At 36.2% G+C, this 20,228-nt stretch overlaps 1 protein-coding gene across 5 annotated transcripts in view; it reads left to right on the top strand.

The window, feature by feature from the left end:
* The window catches only part of ANO4 (anoctamin 4), a 428,017-nt gene that overhangs the window by 210,646 nt on the left and 197,143 nt on the right, over positions 1-20,228 (top strand). For 4 of the 5 annotated variants that reach the window (XM_086712549.1, XM_025926582.2, XM_086712552.1 and 1 more), the window contains 3 exons: positions 4,585-4,689; positions 16,854-16,990; positions 19,945-20,103. In XM_086712549.1, coding sequence (XP_086568675.1) covers positions 4,585-4,689; positions 16,854-16,990; positions 19,945-20,103 — 401 coding nt within the window. The remainder of the gene's footprint in view (positions 1-4,584; positions 4,690-16,853; positions 16,991-19,944; positions 20,104-20,228) is intronic. The other variant, XM_086712550.1, reaches the window with a different exon arrangement.

The following is a 20,228-nucleotide window of genomic DNA, read 5'->3' as shown; positions in this document are numbered from 1 at the left end:
GTACCATTTTGTGCTAATTTGCAAGTATAAGATCTGTCTGAATTTGGTTGAACAAGAAATTGAATTTTAAGTCATTTAAAATTATTAAACTATAACAGAATATTATTATATATTATATAATATATTATTAAATGTAACAGAATAACTAAGAATAGTGATTTGATGGGAGGGTGGAGGACAAAGGGAAGTGGCAGTAATATAACTTATATTGTCTTACATCATAGCAGGAAATAATAAGTAATAAATAAAATGGATCAAGAAACAATGGAACACCTACACATAAATAGCCAAAAGAAGTAAAAACAAACTCTTGAGAGTGTATTCAGGGGATAGGTTTGGATTGAGAAAGGGGTAAGTTTGGCAACTCTTGACTTTCATTATAAGCTTTAAGATTTTGGTACCTCAGCATTTTCTTTATTATTTGACAAAATTTGAGAAGACTTCACAAAAAGTAAATGTATGATCTAGAACATGTCTTTCATAGTTATCTATAGATAACCTGTCAAGATGCCTTAAAATTATGGACGAGGAAAGAAAACTGGGATGTTTTCTTAGTCTGTATCCACTGTTACTAGTAATGTGAAATTGCAGTATAAGAGCATTAATTGAGCAATTAAAATGTTCAAGGCCTTGTTTTAGATTCTCTAGGAGATAAAAGTGAGTAAAGTTTGTTATCGGGCCTCCACCATGTTACAGTCTAGTTGAGAGTGCTAGAGATGAAGAAAAAACCTAGATGGGGAGAAATGAGAGCTCACATGTCTATGTCTACTCTATCCTGTGCTAGGTACTTTACCTACGTTATTTTTGATAGAAAAATGTACCACAGAAAAGATAAAATATAGGTAGCCATAAAAGTTCAAAATAGAAATAGTAGAAAGTGGTGTTTGCTTATTAGGATCAAGAAATGTTTTCTGAAGCAGAGTATTTAGGATGGGGCTTAGAAGTAGAAAAGGATTTCTATAGACAGAGATGGAATGGGAGAGGCATTGACATATTTGCTAATTGAGACTCCTATTTAGAGCTTGGTTTTTTTGGTTCCTTTTGTATGTAAGCATTTAGCTAAATCTGTGTAAGCTAGTTATAAATCTAAAATGAATTTTTAACCTATTGTTTGCCCAGCGAAGATCTTTTATTAAATGTAAGCACTGCTGTCAAGGTTACTTTTTATTGAAACTACTTTCAACTTTACTCTCACACTGCAGAATCATAATTAAGATTTGAGTATAATCAATCAAGTGTGAGAGAATCTCAAGGCAAAATTGGAGATCACATGAATTTTGTGGCTATTTTTGATTTTTAAAATTGTGCATTATGTTCTCCACATCTTTAGGAAAGTTTTCAGCTTCCCTCTTTAATGTAACTTACTGGTTTAGTTTCGTTGGGATTACGTTTGGTTTGCATGTCAGTTACTGTCAACAACAATGGGGGTTATATTTTATTTTAAAACGTGATCAGTTTGAAACTATGACATTTTCACCATCTTGCCTCTGAAAAAAGACCTTTGTGTTTTGACTCAAGTCAGAGGCCTCTTTGACTACAGAAGATATGATTCTCAACATTTTAGAGAACACATTGAAGCTATAGGACTAACAATAAATAAATACCAGACATTCAAAGTAGACATAGAATGTTTTGTATTGAAGTAATTTAGTCTTGTTCAGTTGACAGTATGTGCTAAAGGTGAAGATTGTCACCTTGAAGGATTTATTTGAAAATGTCCTTGCACAAGTGATCACTTTCTATTTAGGAAAGTTTGCAAAAGCCCTACTTTGTCATGTTGGACTTTAATGAATGACTTCCTGTCAGAAGTTCCAGACCCTTATATTATTACACTTTATGAAAGTATATTTTTTATTTCTTCTAGAGCAGATGAAGAAAGATACCTTAAATGTTAAGGATTCTAAATGTGATCTCAAGGTTTTCCATGAAGAGAATGCTGCATCCTACAATTTTGAGCTCTTTAACGTATACATTTTAAGAATTGAATTAATTTAGAAAATCTTAAATTAAATTATTCCCTTACTGGTTTAACATCTATAGTCTTTAAGACTTGAATCCTGAATTCTAAATATTTAATGTTCTCTACTGACACAATCTGAATTTTTTAATGACTTTAAAATTATAAAAGTATTTTGTTTATTATAAAAAAATAGAGAAGATAAAGAATAAAACAAAATATACCCATAATGTTATAGGTGAGATATAACCTGTGTACCCATTTGGACTAATTTCTTTCTGTCTTTTTTTCTAGTTATATAAAAGGGTGTTTTTTTAAATATACTTGAGACAAATCTATTTATCTGTATCTCTGTATTCATTTTCCTCACATTTTAATTTTATCTTAAGCATTAAATGTTCTTTAAAGAGATGTTAATGACCTGAATGCCCCCTTTATATTGCTGCTTCTGTGACTTCTTATACTCCTATACTGTTCTTTAACAAAAAAAAATATTAAAAATTTGTGTAATTTTAGTTATTAAAATTTGTGGCTATTAGTCAAAACTACTTCCACATGAATTTATGAGCTTCTGACGAAGGCAAACAAAGGTAAATAAGTTGGGCTTCTATTGATTAGTCTATTTAGCAAGTCCTTTGCTTTTTAGGTTATGCAGTGGTATTTATCTTGGTCTGAAGTTCTAGAACATGGGACTGTTGGTAAATCCAGTTTTCGTATTTCTGACAGCCTATATTTGTAACTGCTTTGATATAGGGGCTATTAAAGAATGGTAGTTATGAGCATGGATTGGTATTGCATCTTTACAGCTTAGTAGCTGTGTGACATTGGGCAAGTTACTTCTCACTGCACCTTCTTTTCAAAGGTAAAGACTAAATGAAATGAACAAGCACATAGCCCAGAGCCAGCCTAGAGGCAGTAGTGAATATTCTTGTTCTTTATTTTTTATCATTGTTATTATAAGGTCTTTGGTTATTGAACAGAACAAAGGACTTAGTAGAGGTTGAAAAGCATCAGAACTTCTCCTTATTCACAGTGGCTGAACTTGGTGGAAATAAACCAAATAACCCATTTTAATTCCTGTTTGGAAGCTTAGTCTCAACTACAGTAAGGCAACCGCATGCATGCATTTAAGAAGTTCACTGTGTCTACAGTGCTTGACAGTGCTTGACAGTCACTGAAATGCATGCTGTTATCACAAAAAATGGACTTGTGGCTTCTCATTATTCATAGCTAGATAGTTCTATACAAATGTCAGTGTTCCTTTGAAACATTATTATGGATGATAATAGTAATGACTTCCAATTTACTGAGCACTGACTGTTTGACAGCTAAGAGCTTTTCATGCATTATCTCATCTAGTCCTCATGGCTATTCTGTGAGATTGTTATTAATATCACCCCTATCTTATAGCTGAGGAAACCGAGATTTAGAGAGATTCAATGTTTCCTAATAAGAATTTGAATGCTCAGTTGTAGGACTCTAGTATCTGAGCTTATAGCTTGCCTTGTAGCTCTATGGCCTTTATGTTTCATAAGTACCACACAGCCTTAGTCATTCATTCAACCTACATTTGTTGAGGGCCTACTCTGTGCTAAGCACTGTTCTAAGAACCGAGTGATAGCATGCAGATAAAAGTTCCTGCCCTTCTAAAGCTCACCTTCTATTATGTTACTTATGTCCTTGTCCCTCCTAGAATGACTGTCCCTGTGCAATCATGACTATGTCATATTCTTTTTGAGTTTTAGGGACATAACAAATTTATTGAAGGCTAAGAATAATTTCTGGGCTTATGAAATAATTATTTTTACAAAAGTATTGGAAGCTAGGGCATGGCCTACTCTGTTCATCAGGCTATCTTTTCCTTTTAGCACTGGCTTTTAACCCTACCAGACTCCTCAAATTGGAGATGTTATTTGTAATTATTTTAAGAAGGATTTAAAGGTTTGTTAGTAGTAATTAAGCTACTTTTTGATATCTTGGTTTCCTTGACTTCTTTAAATGTCCTATAGGTATGTGGAGCAGCATAAATAACCCTCTTTCTTTAGAACACACCAGAAATGCATCAGGCAAATCTAGTACAAGAGGTTTAATTATTTCATAGAATAAATAAAAGCATTCTGGTATAATTGAAAAATAAGTGATGTAGTAGGGAAGTCCAACTGTGAGGGGGAAAATGATATCTTTTTTCCTGTGATATCAAGAATATTAAACCCTTTTCTAAGAATGTATTATAATTTTAGAGAAGATGCTATAAAGTATTTGTGTTGAATGTCACTTTTGAGCCATGTGAAGCTAAAAATAATTTTAAATGTCCTTGGGTGGAGGCTAACATGTTTCATTCTTCACCTAGGAAATTATCAGTAAATACTATGAAGTGTGTGGTATTTTAAAAAAATAATTGCCTTATTTTTTACATTGGAAATACAGTTAAACCTTTTTGGTCCCATAAGGATCAAATGGCTGGTCATGTTTCTCATTTTTTTTTAAGTAATTTTTCCAAGAGGGAGGATCACTGGCAAACCAGCTGGCTGTTCATTTTAGATTTTGACGTTGCCTCTCCTTGGGACCCTAATGCTGGGCTCTCTGATAACCAGTGCAAACTCCATGAATATCTTTCATTTCTCTAGAAGGAGGTGTGGATTTGCAAGGCTACCAGCTGGATATGCAAATACTACCTGACGGCCCAAAGAGTGATGTGGACTTTTCAGAGATTCTTAATGCAATACAAGAAAGTAAGTTTCACTCAAATTTTAATTTGACCATGAAAGGAGAAACTCTTCTAATACTTGGGAGGGATAATAAAACTAGAAACTTAGATGCCATGCTTTAAAAAATGTCTTAAAAGAGATACTGTGTAAGATAATTTTGAGACCAGAAAAGATGGCTACTGAACTGCAGGTTTAATTTGTGAAACTGAGTCACATAGTATTGGGGTGTTTGAAGAAGCCTGATGGAAAACTGGAGTGGAATTATAAATTCTATATATTTAGTATTCTGTGATATTTAACCAATATCTAGGAATTGTAATTTTTAGATTCCTTGATTAATCATAATCAAATAAAACTCTTTGAGAAACCAGAATATTACTCCTTTGCTCAAATGTAAGAGTAGTAAGAAGTAAATGTTGATGCAATAAACTGAAATCAGGAATTTATTCTCCAAAACGGGTATCTGGAATCTCTAATGATGGGCTGTGACCCAGGAATGACCCCTCTCTTGTAAGCATTTTGATTAATCAAGGTTTACTCTTCTTACATTACTTTGTGTTTGGTAGTTGTCACTATGAATTTGATCATAAACCATACATTTACTCAAGTTGTAGATTCAGCATTGAGGATGGATGATGTAGTATCACATACTAAATCATTAACATTTGTGTCTCATTATTGGAGCTCTAATTCGAGATAATGATACTCCTCTTTTAAGATCCAATAGTATTGTACAGTTTCGCGTTTGAAGGGGTTAGATCTGAAGAGCACTGCAGAAAGAACCACTATAATTTTTTTGCTACTTTTGGTTTTGTGACACTGCATTTCTAAACTAAATTTTTAGCGAGCAGCTTTAAGCATTTTCATAGCAGTTATCCTCTTTTGTTATTATACTGCCCTCCTGACCTTCTGAGATAATTAATACTTTCCTTTCATAGGTAGGACAGCTGAGGGTGGCAGAGGTTACCTGTTGAGATAATATGATCAAGATTGGAAACCAGAGGAGGAGAGAGGGTCTCCTACCCTTCATTTAATTCCTTTCTGAATGTGCTCAGTATGGGGTTTAAACACATCAAGGGGAAGGATCCTGAAATTGAAGATAAGGCTGGTACTAAGAGAAATATTTTTAATGAAGAATACAAGAGGACCAGTTATTTGTTCTGGTTGGGCAGTCCCTTCATATTAGCTTAATGAATAAAAGAGAAAAATTTCCCCAAGAGATTAAAAATCCAATTAATAGACATTGGAGAGAAAATAATTTTTTCATGGGAAGTTATAAAATTCTGTAATTACTTCATCTGATTTGAAAGATGATAGATTATATAGTGCTGAGAGGATTTTAAAAAAATTTTAATAAATGATAAAAGTTGGCTTCTATGCAAGTGCAGGAGATGAACTTGAAAGTTTTTAGGGCTGCATGAACTTACATAAATTTAAATGTTTATGAGATTATACTTATAGTAATTTTTGTTACTATATTTTACTACAGACATTTATATATGATAACACTGTGAACAAGTAGAAGAGTGGAGGCTTATGAGTAGTTAATATTTAAATGTAAAACTAAGAAAAGGGAAATATTTTACTTTAAAATGAAAATAAACTTTTTATAGGTTTAAGAATTTTCTAATACTTTGTAACTAATCTGTTTTCTTGTTAAAAAATAAGTTTGATGCTGGGACGCCTGGGTGGCTCAGTCTGTTAAGCTTTCGACTTCAGCTCAGGTCATGATCTCGTGTTTTGTGGGCCCTGTATCAGGCTCTCTGCTGTCACTATAGAGCCTGCTTCGCATCCTCTGGCCCCCTCTCTCTCTGCCCCTTCCCCTGCTGGTTCCTCTCTCTCTCTCTCTCAAAATAAATAAATAAACTTAAAAATATAATAATTTTTATGCTAAGTAGATTTGAGAAGCTGCCCATGTGGCCTGAGTCATTACTGGTAGGAGGGATTTGGACCTTTTATCTCCCTTCAGTTTCTCTCTGCATTTCAAATGTGATTCAGATATTTAACAAGTTAATTGAAATTTCTAAGTATAAGAATACATAGTTTGGTTCTTCAAGGGACTGTACTATAGATTATTGTTTATAGGAAGCTTTAAGAGACCAACTTACAAAAATGTAAAAATATATAGGATTTGGACATCAGGAAAATTCTTTCTCTCCTACAAGTATTTTTCTTGAGATGATAGAAAGATTTCATTATTTTCTTGGAATTTCTTGGACATACATATATGACCTTTAAAAACAAGCTAGAAAAGAGAGAGAAAGAGTATTTGAAACATGTTTTGAGTGTCAAAGGTAGGCTGACTGTTACAGTAAGTGCTCTTCCATTCTATCTCTTCCTATTCTTAAAACAACCCTATAAGTAATAGATGCTATTTTTTCCATTTTAAAGGTGAAAAAAACGGAGTATACCTCCCTAAGGCTAAATGGTTAATATTTGATAGTCAATGTTTAAACATATGTTGGCCCTTGTTCGGATAAATAAAAGATTAACTAAAAATAATTAGGAAAAATAAACTCCAGATTAAAAAAAAATTATTATTATTTTGGGGCAGCTAGGTGGCTCAGTTGGTTGAGCCTCTGACTTCAGCTCCAGTCATGATCTTGCAGTTTGTGGGTTTGAGCCCCATGTTAGGCTCTGTGCTGACAGCTCAGAGCCTGGAGCCTGCTTGGGTTTCTCTGTCTCTCTCCCTCTCTTTCTGCCCCTCCCTCACTTGTGCGTTCTCTCTCTCTCTCTCTCAAAAATGAACATTAAAATTAAAAAAAAATTATTCTTACTTTGTTATGTCTTGATGCAAGAATTCTTCTCCATGCTTCTACATTATAAAATACATTTACATTTTTTTTCCTATAGTACTTACGCCCTAACAATAGTTACATCTGTCCAACAATAGTTTCATCTGTCCAAAAGATGTCTTAGAATGGCTGGCCACCTATAAGTTTCTCAGCTTCCCCATATCAGATATACAGCTTCTAAGGAAGAAAAGAGTCATTTTATCCATTCATCCATCTATCCATCTCACCTGTCATGTGCCACACACTATGTTCCTCATAATCTTAAAGCACTGGTGAACATTTTGGTGCACAGTTAAATTCAAGAAAAATTAAAACAGTCACAGATCACATTTGTTTTATTTTTCAAAATGAAAACTTGATTGCTTTCTAGGAAGAAAGCATTTATATGTGGCAGTATGACATAAGGGTGTATGTGTGTGTTTTCCTTCATTATTTTCCCCTCTTTCTTTATTCTAACCTTTTGTTCCCCATCCCCATCCTTTGTTTCAGTAGAGTTCTGTGTTCCTGAAGTTCCTGGCTTTTGTTTTCTGAAAGCCTGGGCTTCTGAGTGACTAAAGTTTGGTAAAGGGAGAAAGAAACACACATAGATACCCAGAGACAGAGAAAAGGAATTTCCTGTCTAGCTCACTTAGATTGTCCTGCAGTGGTAGCATGGCTTCCCTTCGCTGTGTAGAAAGGGAGGAAATGACTGGGTTGTGTGCTGGGAGCCTGCACCTGAGCCACCAGAACTGCCAGTCTTGGCTGAGATTCTCTAGCCTGAGGAAGAAGCAGATCTTCTAGCATTCAGGGAACTTTGAGGGTTCTGGGAAGGTGGCAGTCTTCTCTTCCTATTTCTTTGTTGTAACTCTAGTATCTTGAGCAGAAAATAGAGTATAGTAGCCACTCAACAAATTTTGTTAATGAATGAGTGAATGAATGAATTCTATTCTAGACTTGCAAAGGGGGTGGTTCATGAGTAGCAGTGGCTTGGAGAACTGAGCGGTCTCTTTAAACATTCTGCTGTTTACAAAACCTCTGTAACCTTTTACAGTACTACATGTGTGAAGTAGAGGAATGTCAGCAATGGCTGAACTGAAATTGTCTACCAGGCCAGTGGGGTGGGGACTTAGAGACAGATTTCACTTGATGTAATGATGACAAGATCATGGGGGCAATTCTTAGTCTTGAATTTGTCCAGTAAGATTCATAACCCCTAGTAGTCAAAGGATTTTAGTGCCTACTATAGTTAATAATAGCAACTAAAACAAAACTATTCTGATTTTTTTTGTCCCCAAATTTTTAAAATCTGGACTTTTTTGAGAAGGATCACTTAGAAAAATAATATATTTCATTCTGCAATTCGATTGAGAATCACATCTTAAAGATCTGCGGTCCATGAAGCATATGTGTGTGTATTTGTGAATGAGAATTTATTACATTAGAAAGCCATTAAAAAAATATACCATTCAAAGGTTATACTGAACCTTTTAATTCTTGTTTTAAATTATCATCAATGCCCATCCTTTTCTAGAGATCATTCCTTCCCCCCACTTTTTTGTTGCCCACTTCTGCTTTGTCCTCGGTTCTTGTTTTCTTGATTCCCAGCATATACAGATAACAGACTGTGGGGACTCTAGAGTGGCATTCACACCATGGCACATTATTGTGTCGTAGTCCATTAGATTCTTGTGAGGGAAAGAGAGCAAAAAGCAAAATGTTTGAAATGAGAACTTGGAGGTTGGAAGGCTCATTGTTATCCTATAGTCTGACCCTCTGTGCTTGCACGTGTGCCCACATAATCACAGTGCTGTTCCTGCACTGGTGGTCCTCTGTACTTCTGTGCCTGCAGAGACTGAGTCATTTCTCAGTGACATCCAGTGAGTCATTTTGAATCCAATTTTTTGAGCCCTGATTTCCAATTTTATTTTTAATCTGTATGGTCATGCTGTTTCAAAGGGGAAGATGGGGAAGAGGGAGGTGCTGACATATATTGCACATGTAATCTTGCCTGGCAACTCTCGCTTGGCTTTTTACCTGTATTATTGTATTCAGTCTTAAATTCTTTTTGCCTTAATTTCCACATCTGATAAAGGGGAATAGTTATAGTAAATCTGCATAAAGCCCTTAATGTAGTGCCTGGCACATGGCAAGTGTTGGCTGCTACCTTGTCCTCATTCCTCTCAATAATCCTGTATGGTAATTTGTATTATCCTCACTGAAAAGAGAAATATATTAAAGCTTAAATAAGTTAAATAATCTAATGGCTAGTAGGTGTGAAGACTAGCATTTGAATCCAGGCTTGTCTGAATCCAAAGCTCATGCTCTTTCCAAAGAAAGGGAAATTATGGTCAGGAGACTCAGGATCTTTAATGTAGAACATCATTGACCTCCTTTAAAGTTGCTAAAAGGTAACCAAGGCTATTGAGCAAAGCTAGAATTAGGTACTCAGTTCTTCTCTAAGTATCACTCTCAGATTTTAAGAGGTGCTGTTATTATCTGCCTTGCTGTAGAAGTAACCACGGTGTCTGTCCGTTTCTTTAGAATGAAGTAGTGGCAAGAGAAGCTCTTCATAAGAAACATGCTGTCCCAGGAACAAGTTAATGATCTTGGCCCCATTGCAGAGTGCCCTGTGGGTACCCTATGCTATTGTCTATGCCCCGTTTTATATAAACCGCATCATTACTGAGCCAGAAAATGCAAATGACATTTTTTTAATGACTACACATTTTAAAAAAATTTTTATGACTTCTTTTTTCAGAGACCTATTTTTAATCTTAAAGTATTTCAAGTAAACTTTCCATGGCAGAAAAAAGTACCTACTCTCAGATCTGTAACAGTTAGAACCCCAGCTTTCTTACCCCAGGTTTTCTTTGGGGAGATGTTAACACAGCCATTTAATTGTTGCTATAACACACTAGTAGAGATTTATAAACTTTTTAAAGCAGTAGAAGCTGTTGTTTCTTCCTCACATGTATTTTCACGTATAATCTCAATATATAAAACAGGTAACTGAGTTGTTGGGAGTAGCTGGGGGTAGAGGGTGTAGGGCTTTGCCCACTCAGTTTCCTCATTGTCCCTTCCATGAAATTCCCCAAAAGGGTCCTGGGGTTCCAGGGAACACACTTTGAAAACCGCTGACCTTTGGCAAGAAGGAAAGCCAGCTAAGGGAAGATTCATGTCCTTTCCAATTGCTGTATTTATTTTGAGTTTTCCAAATTTGCCTTTTTTTCCCTCCTCATTGTACACCAAGCCGTCTCTGCCTCAGAAACACCATAAGATTTCATTTGAAGCATAACGAACAGAGAGTCCTAGGTTTGTTGGTATCATACAAATGTTAAGTAGTGTTTAGTTTTTAAAATCCCACCTTCAGGTACTCAAAGTTTTACTGAGTCTCTTGTGTTTCTCTGAATTTTTAAAAACATTTAATTTGATCTATTTGTTAAATTTTAAAAAGTGTCAGACCTGTCAGGTGACAGATGTAAAGTCTAGCTCTCTTCAGGTAAATATTAGAAGTAGGGCAAGATAGTTGGTTGGTGGTTAAAGGACCTCCTGTGTACTTGAAAGCCAAACATGATTTAAGAACAGTAGGATTCTTTCCACAGAAACAGGAAGCCAGCTAGAAACATCGTGGATTTGGGGGTCAGAACTGGGTTAGATTTCATCTCTGTCACTTACTGTGTGGCCATACTTTGTGTCTCTGAGCCTGGCTTCTTTCTCAGAATGTCCCTCTCTTAAAGTATTTTGAGGATGAAAAGGGAAAACAGACCTGAAAATCCTTAATACACAGTCGGCACTCAATACATTGTAATGCCCTTGCGTATGTCTCCCTTCCCACTTCCTTCATATTTACTTTCTGGGTCTGAGAGAGAAACAGATACTTCCAAGCAATCACACTAAGAGAACTAGAATAAGAAAAAAAATTGATAGAACCTTACAACTAGTTTTTACTTATCTAGAAATGGGCATTGAGCGCCTCCTATTTGCTAGTCCTTACATCAGTTGTGGAGATGCCATGGGCTTTTCCCTGGAAGAGACCCTGGGGCTAGATGTGAAGGTGAACTTCTTATAAAACAGCCTGCTATGTTCAAATTAAGATTTTTTTTAATGTTTATTAATTTTTGAGAGATAAAGACACAGATGCAGGCAGGGGAGGGGCAGAGAGAGGGAGACACAGAATCTGAAGCAGGCTCCAGGCTCTGAGGTGTCAGCACAGAGCCTGATGTGGTGCTGTAACTCGGAAACTGTGACATCATGACCTGATCCGAATTCGTTGCTTAACTAACTGAGCCACCCAGGCGCCCCTTAAATTAAGATTTAAACAATTTTTTTCACATTCTAAATAATTCCCAAAGGTGTCCTTTTTTTCGTGTTTTCTGATGAGGATTTGAGGCCAATACACAGTATCTTCAGAATTCTGAATATCAGATGTAATCATTGGAACTTGGGACAAAAATAGTAACATGAGCTGGTGCTCTGGAGGACAAATATAGATACCTGGATTACACTACACAGTCCTCTCATGTTGTCTTCAGTGACCTATAATTTCACTTTATTTTCTCTGCATCAGAAAATACTGAGATTAAAGTACTACTGTACTTTCATAGCAGTGTGGGGTTTTCCTGCTGCATTTGAGGAATAGAATAAGTAATTTATTTCTTACTCTCTAAAAGACACACTGTTTGATTTCCCTTGCTTTTATAACACTGATTTGATTTCTTCCACTCATCTCTTGTTCATGTTTGTACCTCTAGCACCTAACTTAAATGTTGCTTCGGTGAGCAAATGGTAGAAGGTAATTAACTTGTTTGCTTCTTTATTTGAGCCCTTGAAATATATTTGTGGTCTCTTTTCCCTAGAGAATGAATAATGGCTCATAACCTAAACGATTTTCATTGAAAAAATATTTAAATAATTGCAAATATGTAATGAGTAGATTCAGTACTATACAGGTAAATTTGCCTTTCCATCATATAAAGAATGTCAGGATCTACCTGCCTCCTAGCCCTCTGACTTCTCTGCTCTGCCTCTATTCTGGAATAGCATAGCAAGTCAGCCTACAGAAATCTCTTTCCTATGCTGTTTGATGATTTACTCAAGATTCTGATTTTTGATCTCCCAGGCAATTTAAGGTTCTTGACTTTTGTGTAGCTGATGTACATGACTCTTTGCTGTACGTGGTTTTTTTTAGGCTGAATGCCTGCTTTTTGCAGAGGTCATTTGGGTCTCTCGTGCTTTTCAAATGTATGGTATCTACCTATACTGACTCAGCTTTCCAGTTCTATTCACACAGCCCTTCCTGAGTTTATGCAGTGTAGGTCTCTTACGTGGGTTGAATAGAATTTTTTGCATTCTCATCTTATTATTCTTAATTGACTTCTCAAAACATTTGGCTCTTTTTTATTTAATGGGTCTAATAGCAGAATTCTAATAAGTAGATAATTATCAAACTTATTTTGAGGAAAAAAAAGTATAAGGAAAGTGAGGGGATCCTTTAAAAGTAACCTTGTTTGGATGTACAGTATCATTGTGATATCCATGCCATGGATAAAGCTGCCACCTTGCTAGATGGTGAGCTCTGTGAGGACAGGGGCCATGGCTGGTACATCCAGTGCTTGAACCCCAGTTCCTAGCCCAGCACAGTGTCCAGGCAAGATAGGCATCCACTAAGTACTTGTTGAATAGATAGATTTTTAAAATTGATTAACTTTGGAAGTTGGGGATGTTTTCCTTAAAGAAATGATATAAATTTGCTTCAAAGGATATTGTACTTTGTTTCTAAATCTTAGCATGTAAAGCTGCTCTATCAGTAACAATGGTGAGATATTGATGAAGGGCACATGTTTCTTCTGTCTGTGTAGTTGTCTACATATTCTACAGTCTTCTTATTGACCGTGTGTTCAGCTCAGCATTTTTTGACGGATCAGCATTTTTAATCTCTGCTAAGGCTCTTGAGAGACTGGCATGTGATAGTGGTGCCTTAATATAACTTAATTCTCTAAAAATCAGATAGTACAGCATACTTATTTCTCTTGAGCATTCAGGTAACATTAGCTCCATAACAACTTCCAGATAGTAATACTGTTGGGCAGCAATATGAAAAACAAAGGACTTCTCTTCCCTTTCCCAAGTTATCTGGTCCCTTTAGAATCAAATAGTGGGTCCTTTAATATAAAGCAAAATTTTTCAACCTCAACACTGTTGACATTTTGGGCTAGACAACTTTTTATGGGGCTCTTCTGCACATTGTAGGATGTTTAGCAGCATCCCTGGCCTCTACCCCGCTAGATGCTAACACCACCCTCTCTCCTTAGCCAGGACGATGAAAAATGTCTCCAGACATCTCCTGGGTGACAGCATGGTTCCATTTGGGAACTCCAAAAGATAGAGGGCTTTATTGAACTGATTGTGCCAACACCAGAAGGTGGTACTGACAGAAGATGATCTGGTAATTTTTTATCTTTGGCAAAAGCAGAGGGGCAATTCTCATGGATGGATGAATGGATATTCAAGAGTTTGTCCCCATGGTGAGTCAGTAAGTCACCTAGACGTGAATCTTAGTGTCCTCTTTAGCTTCCCCCTTTATTTCACACCTCACCCCAATCTACCCCTCATAACAACCAGTTCAACTTGCAAATGTTTCTTTTGACATCTTGTGTTGATAAGGTTTAAGTGGTAACTTAAGGCCCCAGTGTCCAAAATCGATAAACCAACATTTCTTGCAGATCCACCATGCGTCAGCCACCCTGACTAACATGTATATGATGTCCTTGAATCCTCTCAGCCATCCTGAAAAAGAAGTTTTCCATACCTGCCTCATCAATGAGGAAATGAGAGCACAAGTTCATGCAGATGAGTGGTAGAGCCTAGAATAGTAAGCAGGCGGCACCAGGGTGGCTCATTCGGTTAAGTGTGCAACTTCAGCTCAGGTCATGATCTTGTGGTTGTGGGTTCAAGCCCCACATCAGGCTCTGTGCTGACAGCTCAGAGCCTGGGAGTCTTCTTTGGATTCTGTGTCTCCCTCTCTCTCTGCCCCTCTCCCATCACACTCTTTATCTCTCTCTCTCAAAATAAATAAACATTAAAAAATATTTTTTAACTAATAGTAAATCTTATACTTTGTTAAAATAATTTTATCCTGTTGTTCAAATATAATCAATATCTACTTGAAATGTAATCACTATGTACTTGAAAATTTAATCAGTCTCTACTTGAAACTATGGAGTGCCTGGCTTGTGAATAAGAATTGTGTTAGGAAAAATGAACATTCAAGGTCCTAGAACCATAGGATTTTGAGAAAAGGGGGCTCCCAGACATCCTTAGACTATTTCCCCCTTGAGGTCATCATTGTATCATTAAACATACATTTTGAGGGCTGTGCCAGGACCTCTGTACACCAGTCGAGACAGACAAGTTCCCTATTCTTATGTAACTTATATTCTCATAGGGTAAACATTCAGTGTACAGGTAAACAAATGAATAAGCAATATAATTACATTGTGATAAGTGCTGTGAAGAAATGAGCAGTGAGAGGAGGTGAAGAATAATTGGACGAGAAGGAGTCTCTTTATGTAGGGATGTCAGGGAAGTTGCCTTTCCCCTTGATGTCTTCCACAACACTAGACATACCATGTCCCTTCAGAACTGTTCCTTTCCTTGAGTTCATGGCACAACATAGGTGTCCCTAAATCCTGGTTGTATAACAAGACCATGAGGTTTTTTTCTTTGGAGCTGCAGAGTCTAAAAACCTATAGTTAGTGTATTGGTTTACTTTTGTTGCTGTCACAAATTACCACAAATGTAGTGACTTAAAACAACACAAAATTATTATCTTACAGTTCTGGAGGTCAGAAGACATAAAGGTGTCAGCAAAACTGTGTTCCTTCTTCAGGCTCTAGGAGAGAATCTGCTTTCTTGCCTTTCTTTACTTTCTGGGGCACCTGCATTCCTTGACTCCTGGCTCTACCCCCATTTTCAAAGCCAGCATCATAGCATCTTCCAATCCATCTCTCTGATTCTGACCCTCGTGCCTGCCTTGTAATTAGTTTGGGCCCTCCCATATAATCCAAAATAATCTCCCACATTAAGATCCTTGAATTAAACACATCTACAGCATCCCTTTTGCCATAGAAGGTAAGATATTCACATGTTTCAGGTATCAGATTACCTTTGGGGACCATGATTCAACCTATCACAGTAAACAATAAATGTTAATTTTATTGCCATACCCATTTTATTTTACAGGAAAAAAAAACTGAGTAGTTAAATGAATTGCCTAAAGTCACAAATTTGGATATAGCTATAGAACCTGGCCACACTCTCTAGGTAGATGATATCTGTTCTCTCTGTATCCAAACTATGTCTGTTCTTTATAGCGTTCAATGCAGTTTACATTTCTTTGACTATTTGTTTTGTTTACTCACCTTTATTCATCAAGGTATGGCTATCACACAACTCTGTGCACAACACAGTGTGCACATCCCTAAAAATATTTTGAATGAAAGGATGAATATTCTTGTATGTGCTATGTAAATAGTACCATATCACCTACAAATTATTCTGCGCAACAGCTTGTGGCAGGTTAAAAGCCCTTGGCAATTTCTAAAGCATCAAAGGAAAAAGTGAGCTTCAATATTGGTCTCTCATTTGAGTTGCTAAGGAAGGGTCCTGGACCTGGCACCATATTTCTTCAGCCACTAGTGCTGAACTGTCATTTCTGGTATGCTACAAGGCACCATGCATTTGAATGTGATATTCTTTATTTGGAACTCTGATATATAGTGCTTCATGTATTGGCATCAGCAATCTTTTGGGAAAGCCCCTGAATGGGTAACTTCATGATTTCAGTTCATGATTAGAGAAATAAGAAAGGCAGAAAACCTATCTGTATGTTTTCTTACTGTATTAGGTTTTCTTTATTAGACCTTAGGAAGTAACGAAGGAATAAAATTACAGATCTTACTGCATCTTGCAATTGGCACATGTATGGGTTCACTTAGCAAGTTGTATGACACTTTGATGAAAAATAAAATAAAATTTTAAAAGGTTATCTCCAACACAGAGAATGAGTTCTTAGAAGTCTTAAGTGAAAGTACTTTATGCTAAACAACTATATGAAGGAAAACTAAACAAACATAATGCCTTCTCCTATCATGGAAGGTAAGTTATATTTATATTATGGAAGTACTTTACTTTGCTTCACATTGTCCTTAATCTTGCCTAATCAAGACACTGTTGGATAAAACATGTTTTACATCTGACCTCCTTTTCTCTTAGGAAATAATACACCTGTCATTCAAAGTGTTCTTGAAACAATGAAAAAAATATGAAGCCAAAGGGAGACACATTCTATTTCGGTATTTATTTTAAGATCCAAAATTCTTAACCCCACTTGTAATGTTTTTATTTTGGTTTTAGTGGCCAAGGATGTCAATATTCTTTTTGATGAATTAGAAGCTGTCAACAGTCCTTGCAAAGATGATGATTCTCTGCTTCACCCTGGAAACCTGACCAGTACTTCAGATGATGCTAGCAGATTGGAAGCAGGGGGAGAGGTAAGTGTGTAATTTTTTTAAAAATACTGGTTTTCATCCAGGTGGGAACTGGGAATATGCCTCCAATGGATTGTCTAAAGTCATCGTCTCATTAAACTGTAGGTTTCCAGAAAACAAGGGGCAGGTCTTATATTCTTTTATTTCCCCCACAAGTCTAGCACATTTCAGGAATCCTGAATCTACCTATGCTTAAAACATTTTTCAGTGAGTCATGTATTTTCCTTCTTATACCCAGAGACATTTCATTTATATAAAGGGAGATTCTTGAAACTACCTGTCATTTTGTGATAATCTTCATTCTGAGTGTCCCTAGTAGATAGAAAGCCTTACAAGAAAGGACTTCCTTGTATACATCCCCCAGTGCATAGAACAGTGACACAGAATAGACCAGCTCTCAGTAGATTGTGTTGTCCAAAGCCTCCTTGAGTTGCCACTTGCCTATGTAATCTGGAAACTCATTGCAGTTGTTAATAGATCCATCTGTTCATATGTCATTTTGGAAGAAAAGGCTTTTGTTAGGGACATTCACTCTTGTTCAGATTGCACCTCAGTGGAGTTTAATATCTTCTTTGTATATGCATTAGCTTTGTATACGCATAGGTAATAGGAACACAGAATCAGAATCATTTATTTACTGCATATTCCTCCTGTTTTTATTATTCCAGAGCCAGTTAACTTTTGACAGGATGACACCTTTGAACAGGAAAAACTGTTTATTTCTACTAAGCTTCCTTGGACCTCTTCCTACAAACACCATATGCTACCATCCATGTATTTAAAAATTTTTTTTTAACTTTTATTTACTTTTGAGAAAGAGAGAGTATGAGCAGGGGAGGGAAGAGAGAGAAGGAGACCCAGAATCCGAAGTAGGCTCCAGGCTCTAAGCTGTCAGCACAGAGCCCGACACGAGGCTCCAACTCATGAGCAGTAAGATCATGACCTGAGCTGAAGTTGGACACTTAAGCGATTGAGCCACCCAGGTGCCCCTGTATTGTTTTTCTCTAAAAAACTTCTTTCTGTTGTCATCTATTCACACAGTTACTTTGAATGCCATGATGTGGCATAAAGGAGGGATCTCAAAAGACCTAGTCTCCTCTCCTTAACTTACAGACAAGGAAACAGTCCCAGGAGGGTTAAGGCTTTGCTAATAACCTTGCTCCAGATGCCATGCTGAAACCTTGTTTTTGCAGGCAGATGCTGACATGCTAAATCTACAAAGTAGTTCTCTCTTACTTGGCAAATAATTGTTAAGAAAGTGCTTATTTGGGTGGACTTCTGAGTACTTCTTAAAGCAAAGCCAAAAAAAAAAAAAATAGTAAGGATTGGTCATCAATTGAAAATATCTGCACCAAGACAAAGTGATGTGACATTTCTATCCCTCCTGGCTGATATTTTCCCTTTTGTATGAGGGTGTATGCATGGCATTTGTACAAGAATGTAGGTTCTAGCAGTGACTTCGGAAGTCTGGTGCAATGACCTTGGAAGTCTGGCATGTTTGCCTCCCATATACCACTGTTTGAAAACTGATGTAAACTGTGACCTACAGAAAAGGTAGCCAACTCCTCTTCCCCCATTTCCACTTGCTAGGTTCACAGACATGTTTTTGAAATCTATCAGCCTGAGAAATTTGTCTCTAGCCTAACCACCCTGTAATTGATGGTCTCTTTCAGCATTGTACATGATTACAACAAGCCCATGAAGCCTGATGAAAATTATACCTACTGTTTTGTTCTTTAATTTTTATATGTGTACTCACTACAAAATAATATTTGTAGCTTACTTGTAAGTCTTGAAGCATAATAGCAAAATGAACACCTTAATCTACCATCCAACATATGAACTAGAATGGTCATTTTTCAAATTTCAAATCTACAACTAGGTTACTAACTTCAATTATTTTTAAGGGAATGGAAAATTAATATTAGCATGTATGTAAGTAGAAAGGGTAAGTATTGTCTTGTGAAACTTTTGTCTCAGATCCTTTCTATGTTTATGTATGTATACAGATATCACAAAGCAAAATGTTTTTCTTATAGTGGGCAAAAATTTTGAGAAACATTGAACTAGAATAATACTAAAACCATAAAAGCTGCTTTTAATCTCATCCCTCTACCTTATCAAAAGTCCCATATTCCTAAATTCTTGGTTTTTTCATACTCTTATTCTAAAAATAGCTTTATCATGCACATTTATAGCCTTAACAGCTTCTTTGTAGATTCATTTTATTTTTGTTTTATTAAAAATCATGTAGCATGAAGTCTTATGTGACTTGGTTTTTTTTCTGTCAATACAATTTTAAGATTCCATATTTTATGGAACTATAGTTCATTCATTTTTACTGCTGTATAATATTCTACTGTATGACTGTTCTGCAATTTATTTACCTATTTGCCAGTCCATGGACATTTGAATTGATTCACGTTTTTTATTTTCTACTCTTATGAACAGTGCTTCTGTAGTCATATACATGTCTCCCAGTTGCTTTAATAAGGATATCTCTTATTATGGGTTGTATGTTATGCACATGTTCACTTTTTCAAAAATGTTTTTGTTTATTTTTGAGAGAGAGACAGAGTACGAGTGGAGGAGGGACAGAGAGAGGAAGACACATAATCTGAAGCAGGCTGCAGACTCTGAACTGTCAGCACAAAGCCCGGCCTGGGGCTCAAACTCACGAACTGTGAGATCATGACCTGAGCCACCCATGTGCCCCATCAAATGTTCACTTTTAATGCCAGTGTGTTTTTCAGAATAAGTATATCAATTTCCACTCTCACCTTTAGAATGTGATCATTCTCGGTTGCTCCACATTCTACTGTTTACATTTTTCATTAATAAAAATGTTTTGATAAAACAGTGAAAAATTCATTTACTTTTCATTGTTCTTTAACATTCCTCACTGCAGACTCATTTTTATGAGTGTCTTAAACTGGTTCCTTTCTCGTTGTGTGCAGACAGTGCCGGAAAAAAACAAATCAAATGGACTTTACTTCAGAGATGGAAAGTGTCGAATTGACTACATTCTTGTGTACAGAAAATCCAACCCACAGACTGAAAAGAGAGAAGTATTTGAAAGAAATATTAGAGCAGAAGGATTACAAATGGAGAAAGAGGTAAATAGTTTGCTTGGGTGAGAAGAAACACAAATATGCGTCTATTCATATCGAGAAACAATTAAAAAATAAGCCATGATGTTTTTGTTCATTATGTTAACTGAACATTTCATTTGGTCAGACTT

Source organism: Puma concolor, chromosome B4 (genome assembly GCF_028749965.1).
Source record: "Puma concolor isolate L17-30 chromosome B4, mPumCon1.1.hap2, whole genome shotgun sequence".
NCBI lineage: Eukaryota > Metazoa > Chordata > Mammalia > Carnivora > Felidae > Puma > Puma concolor.
This window is presented reverse-complemented; position numbering and strand designations above follow the sequence as displayed.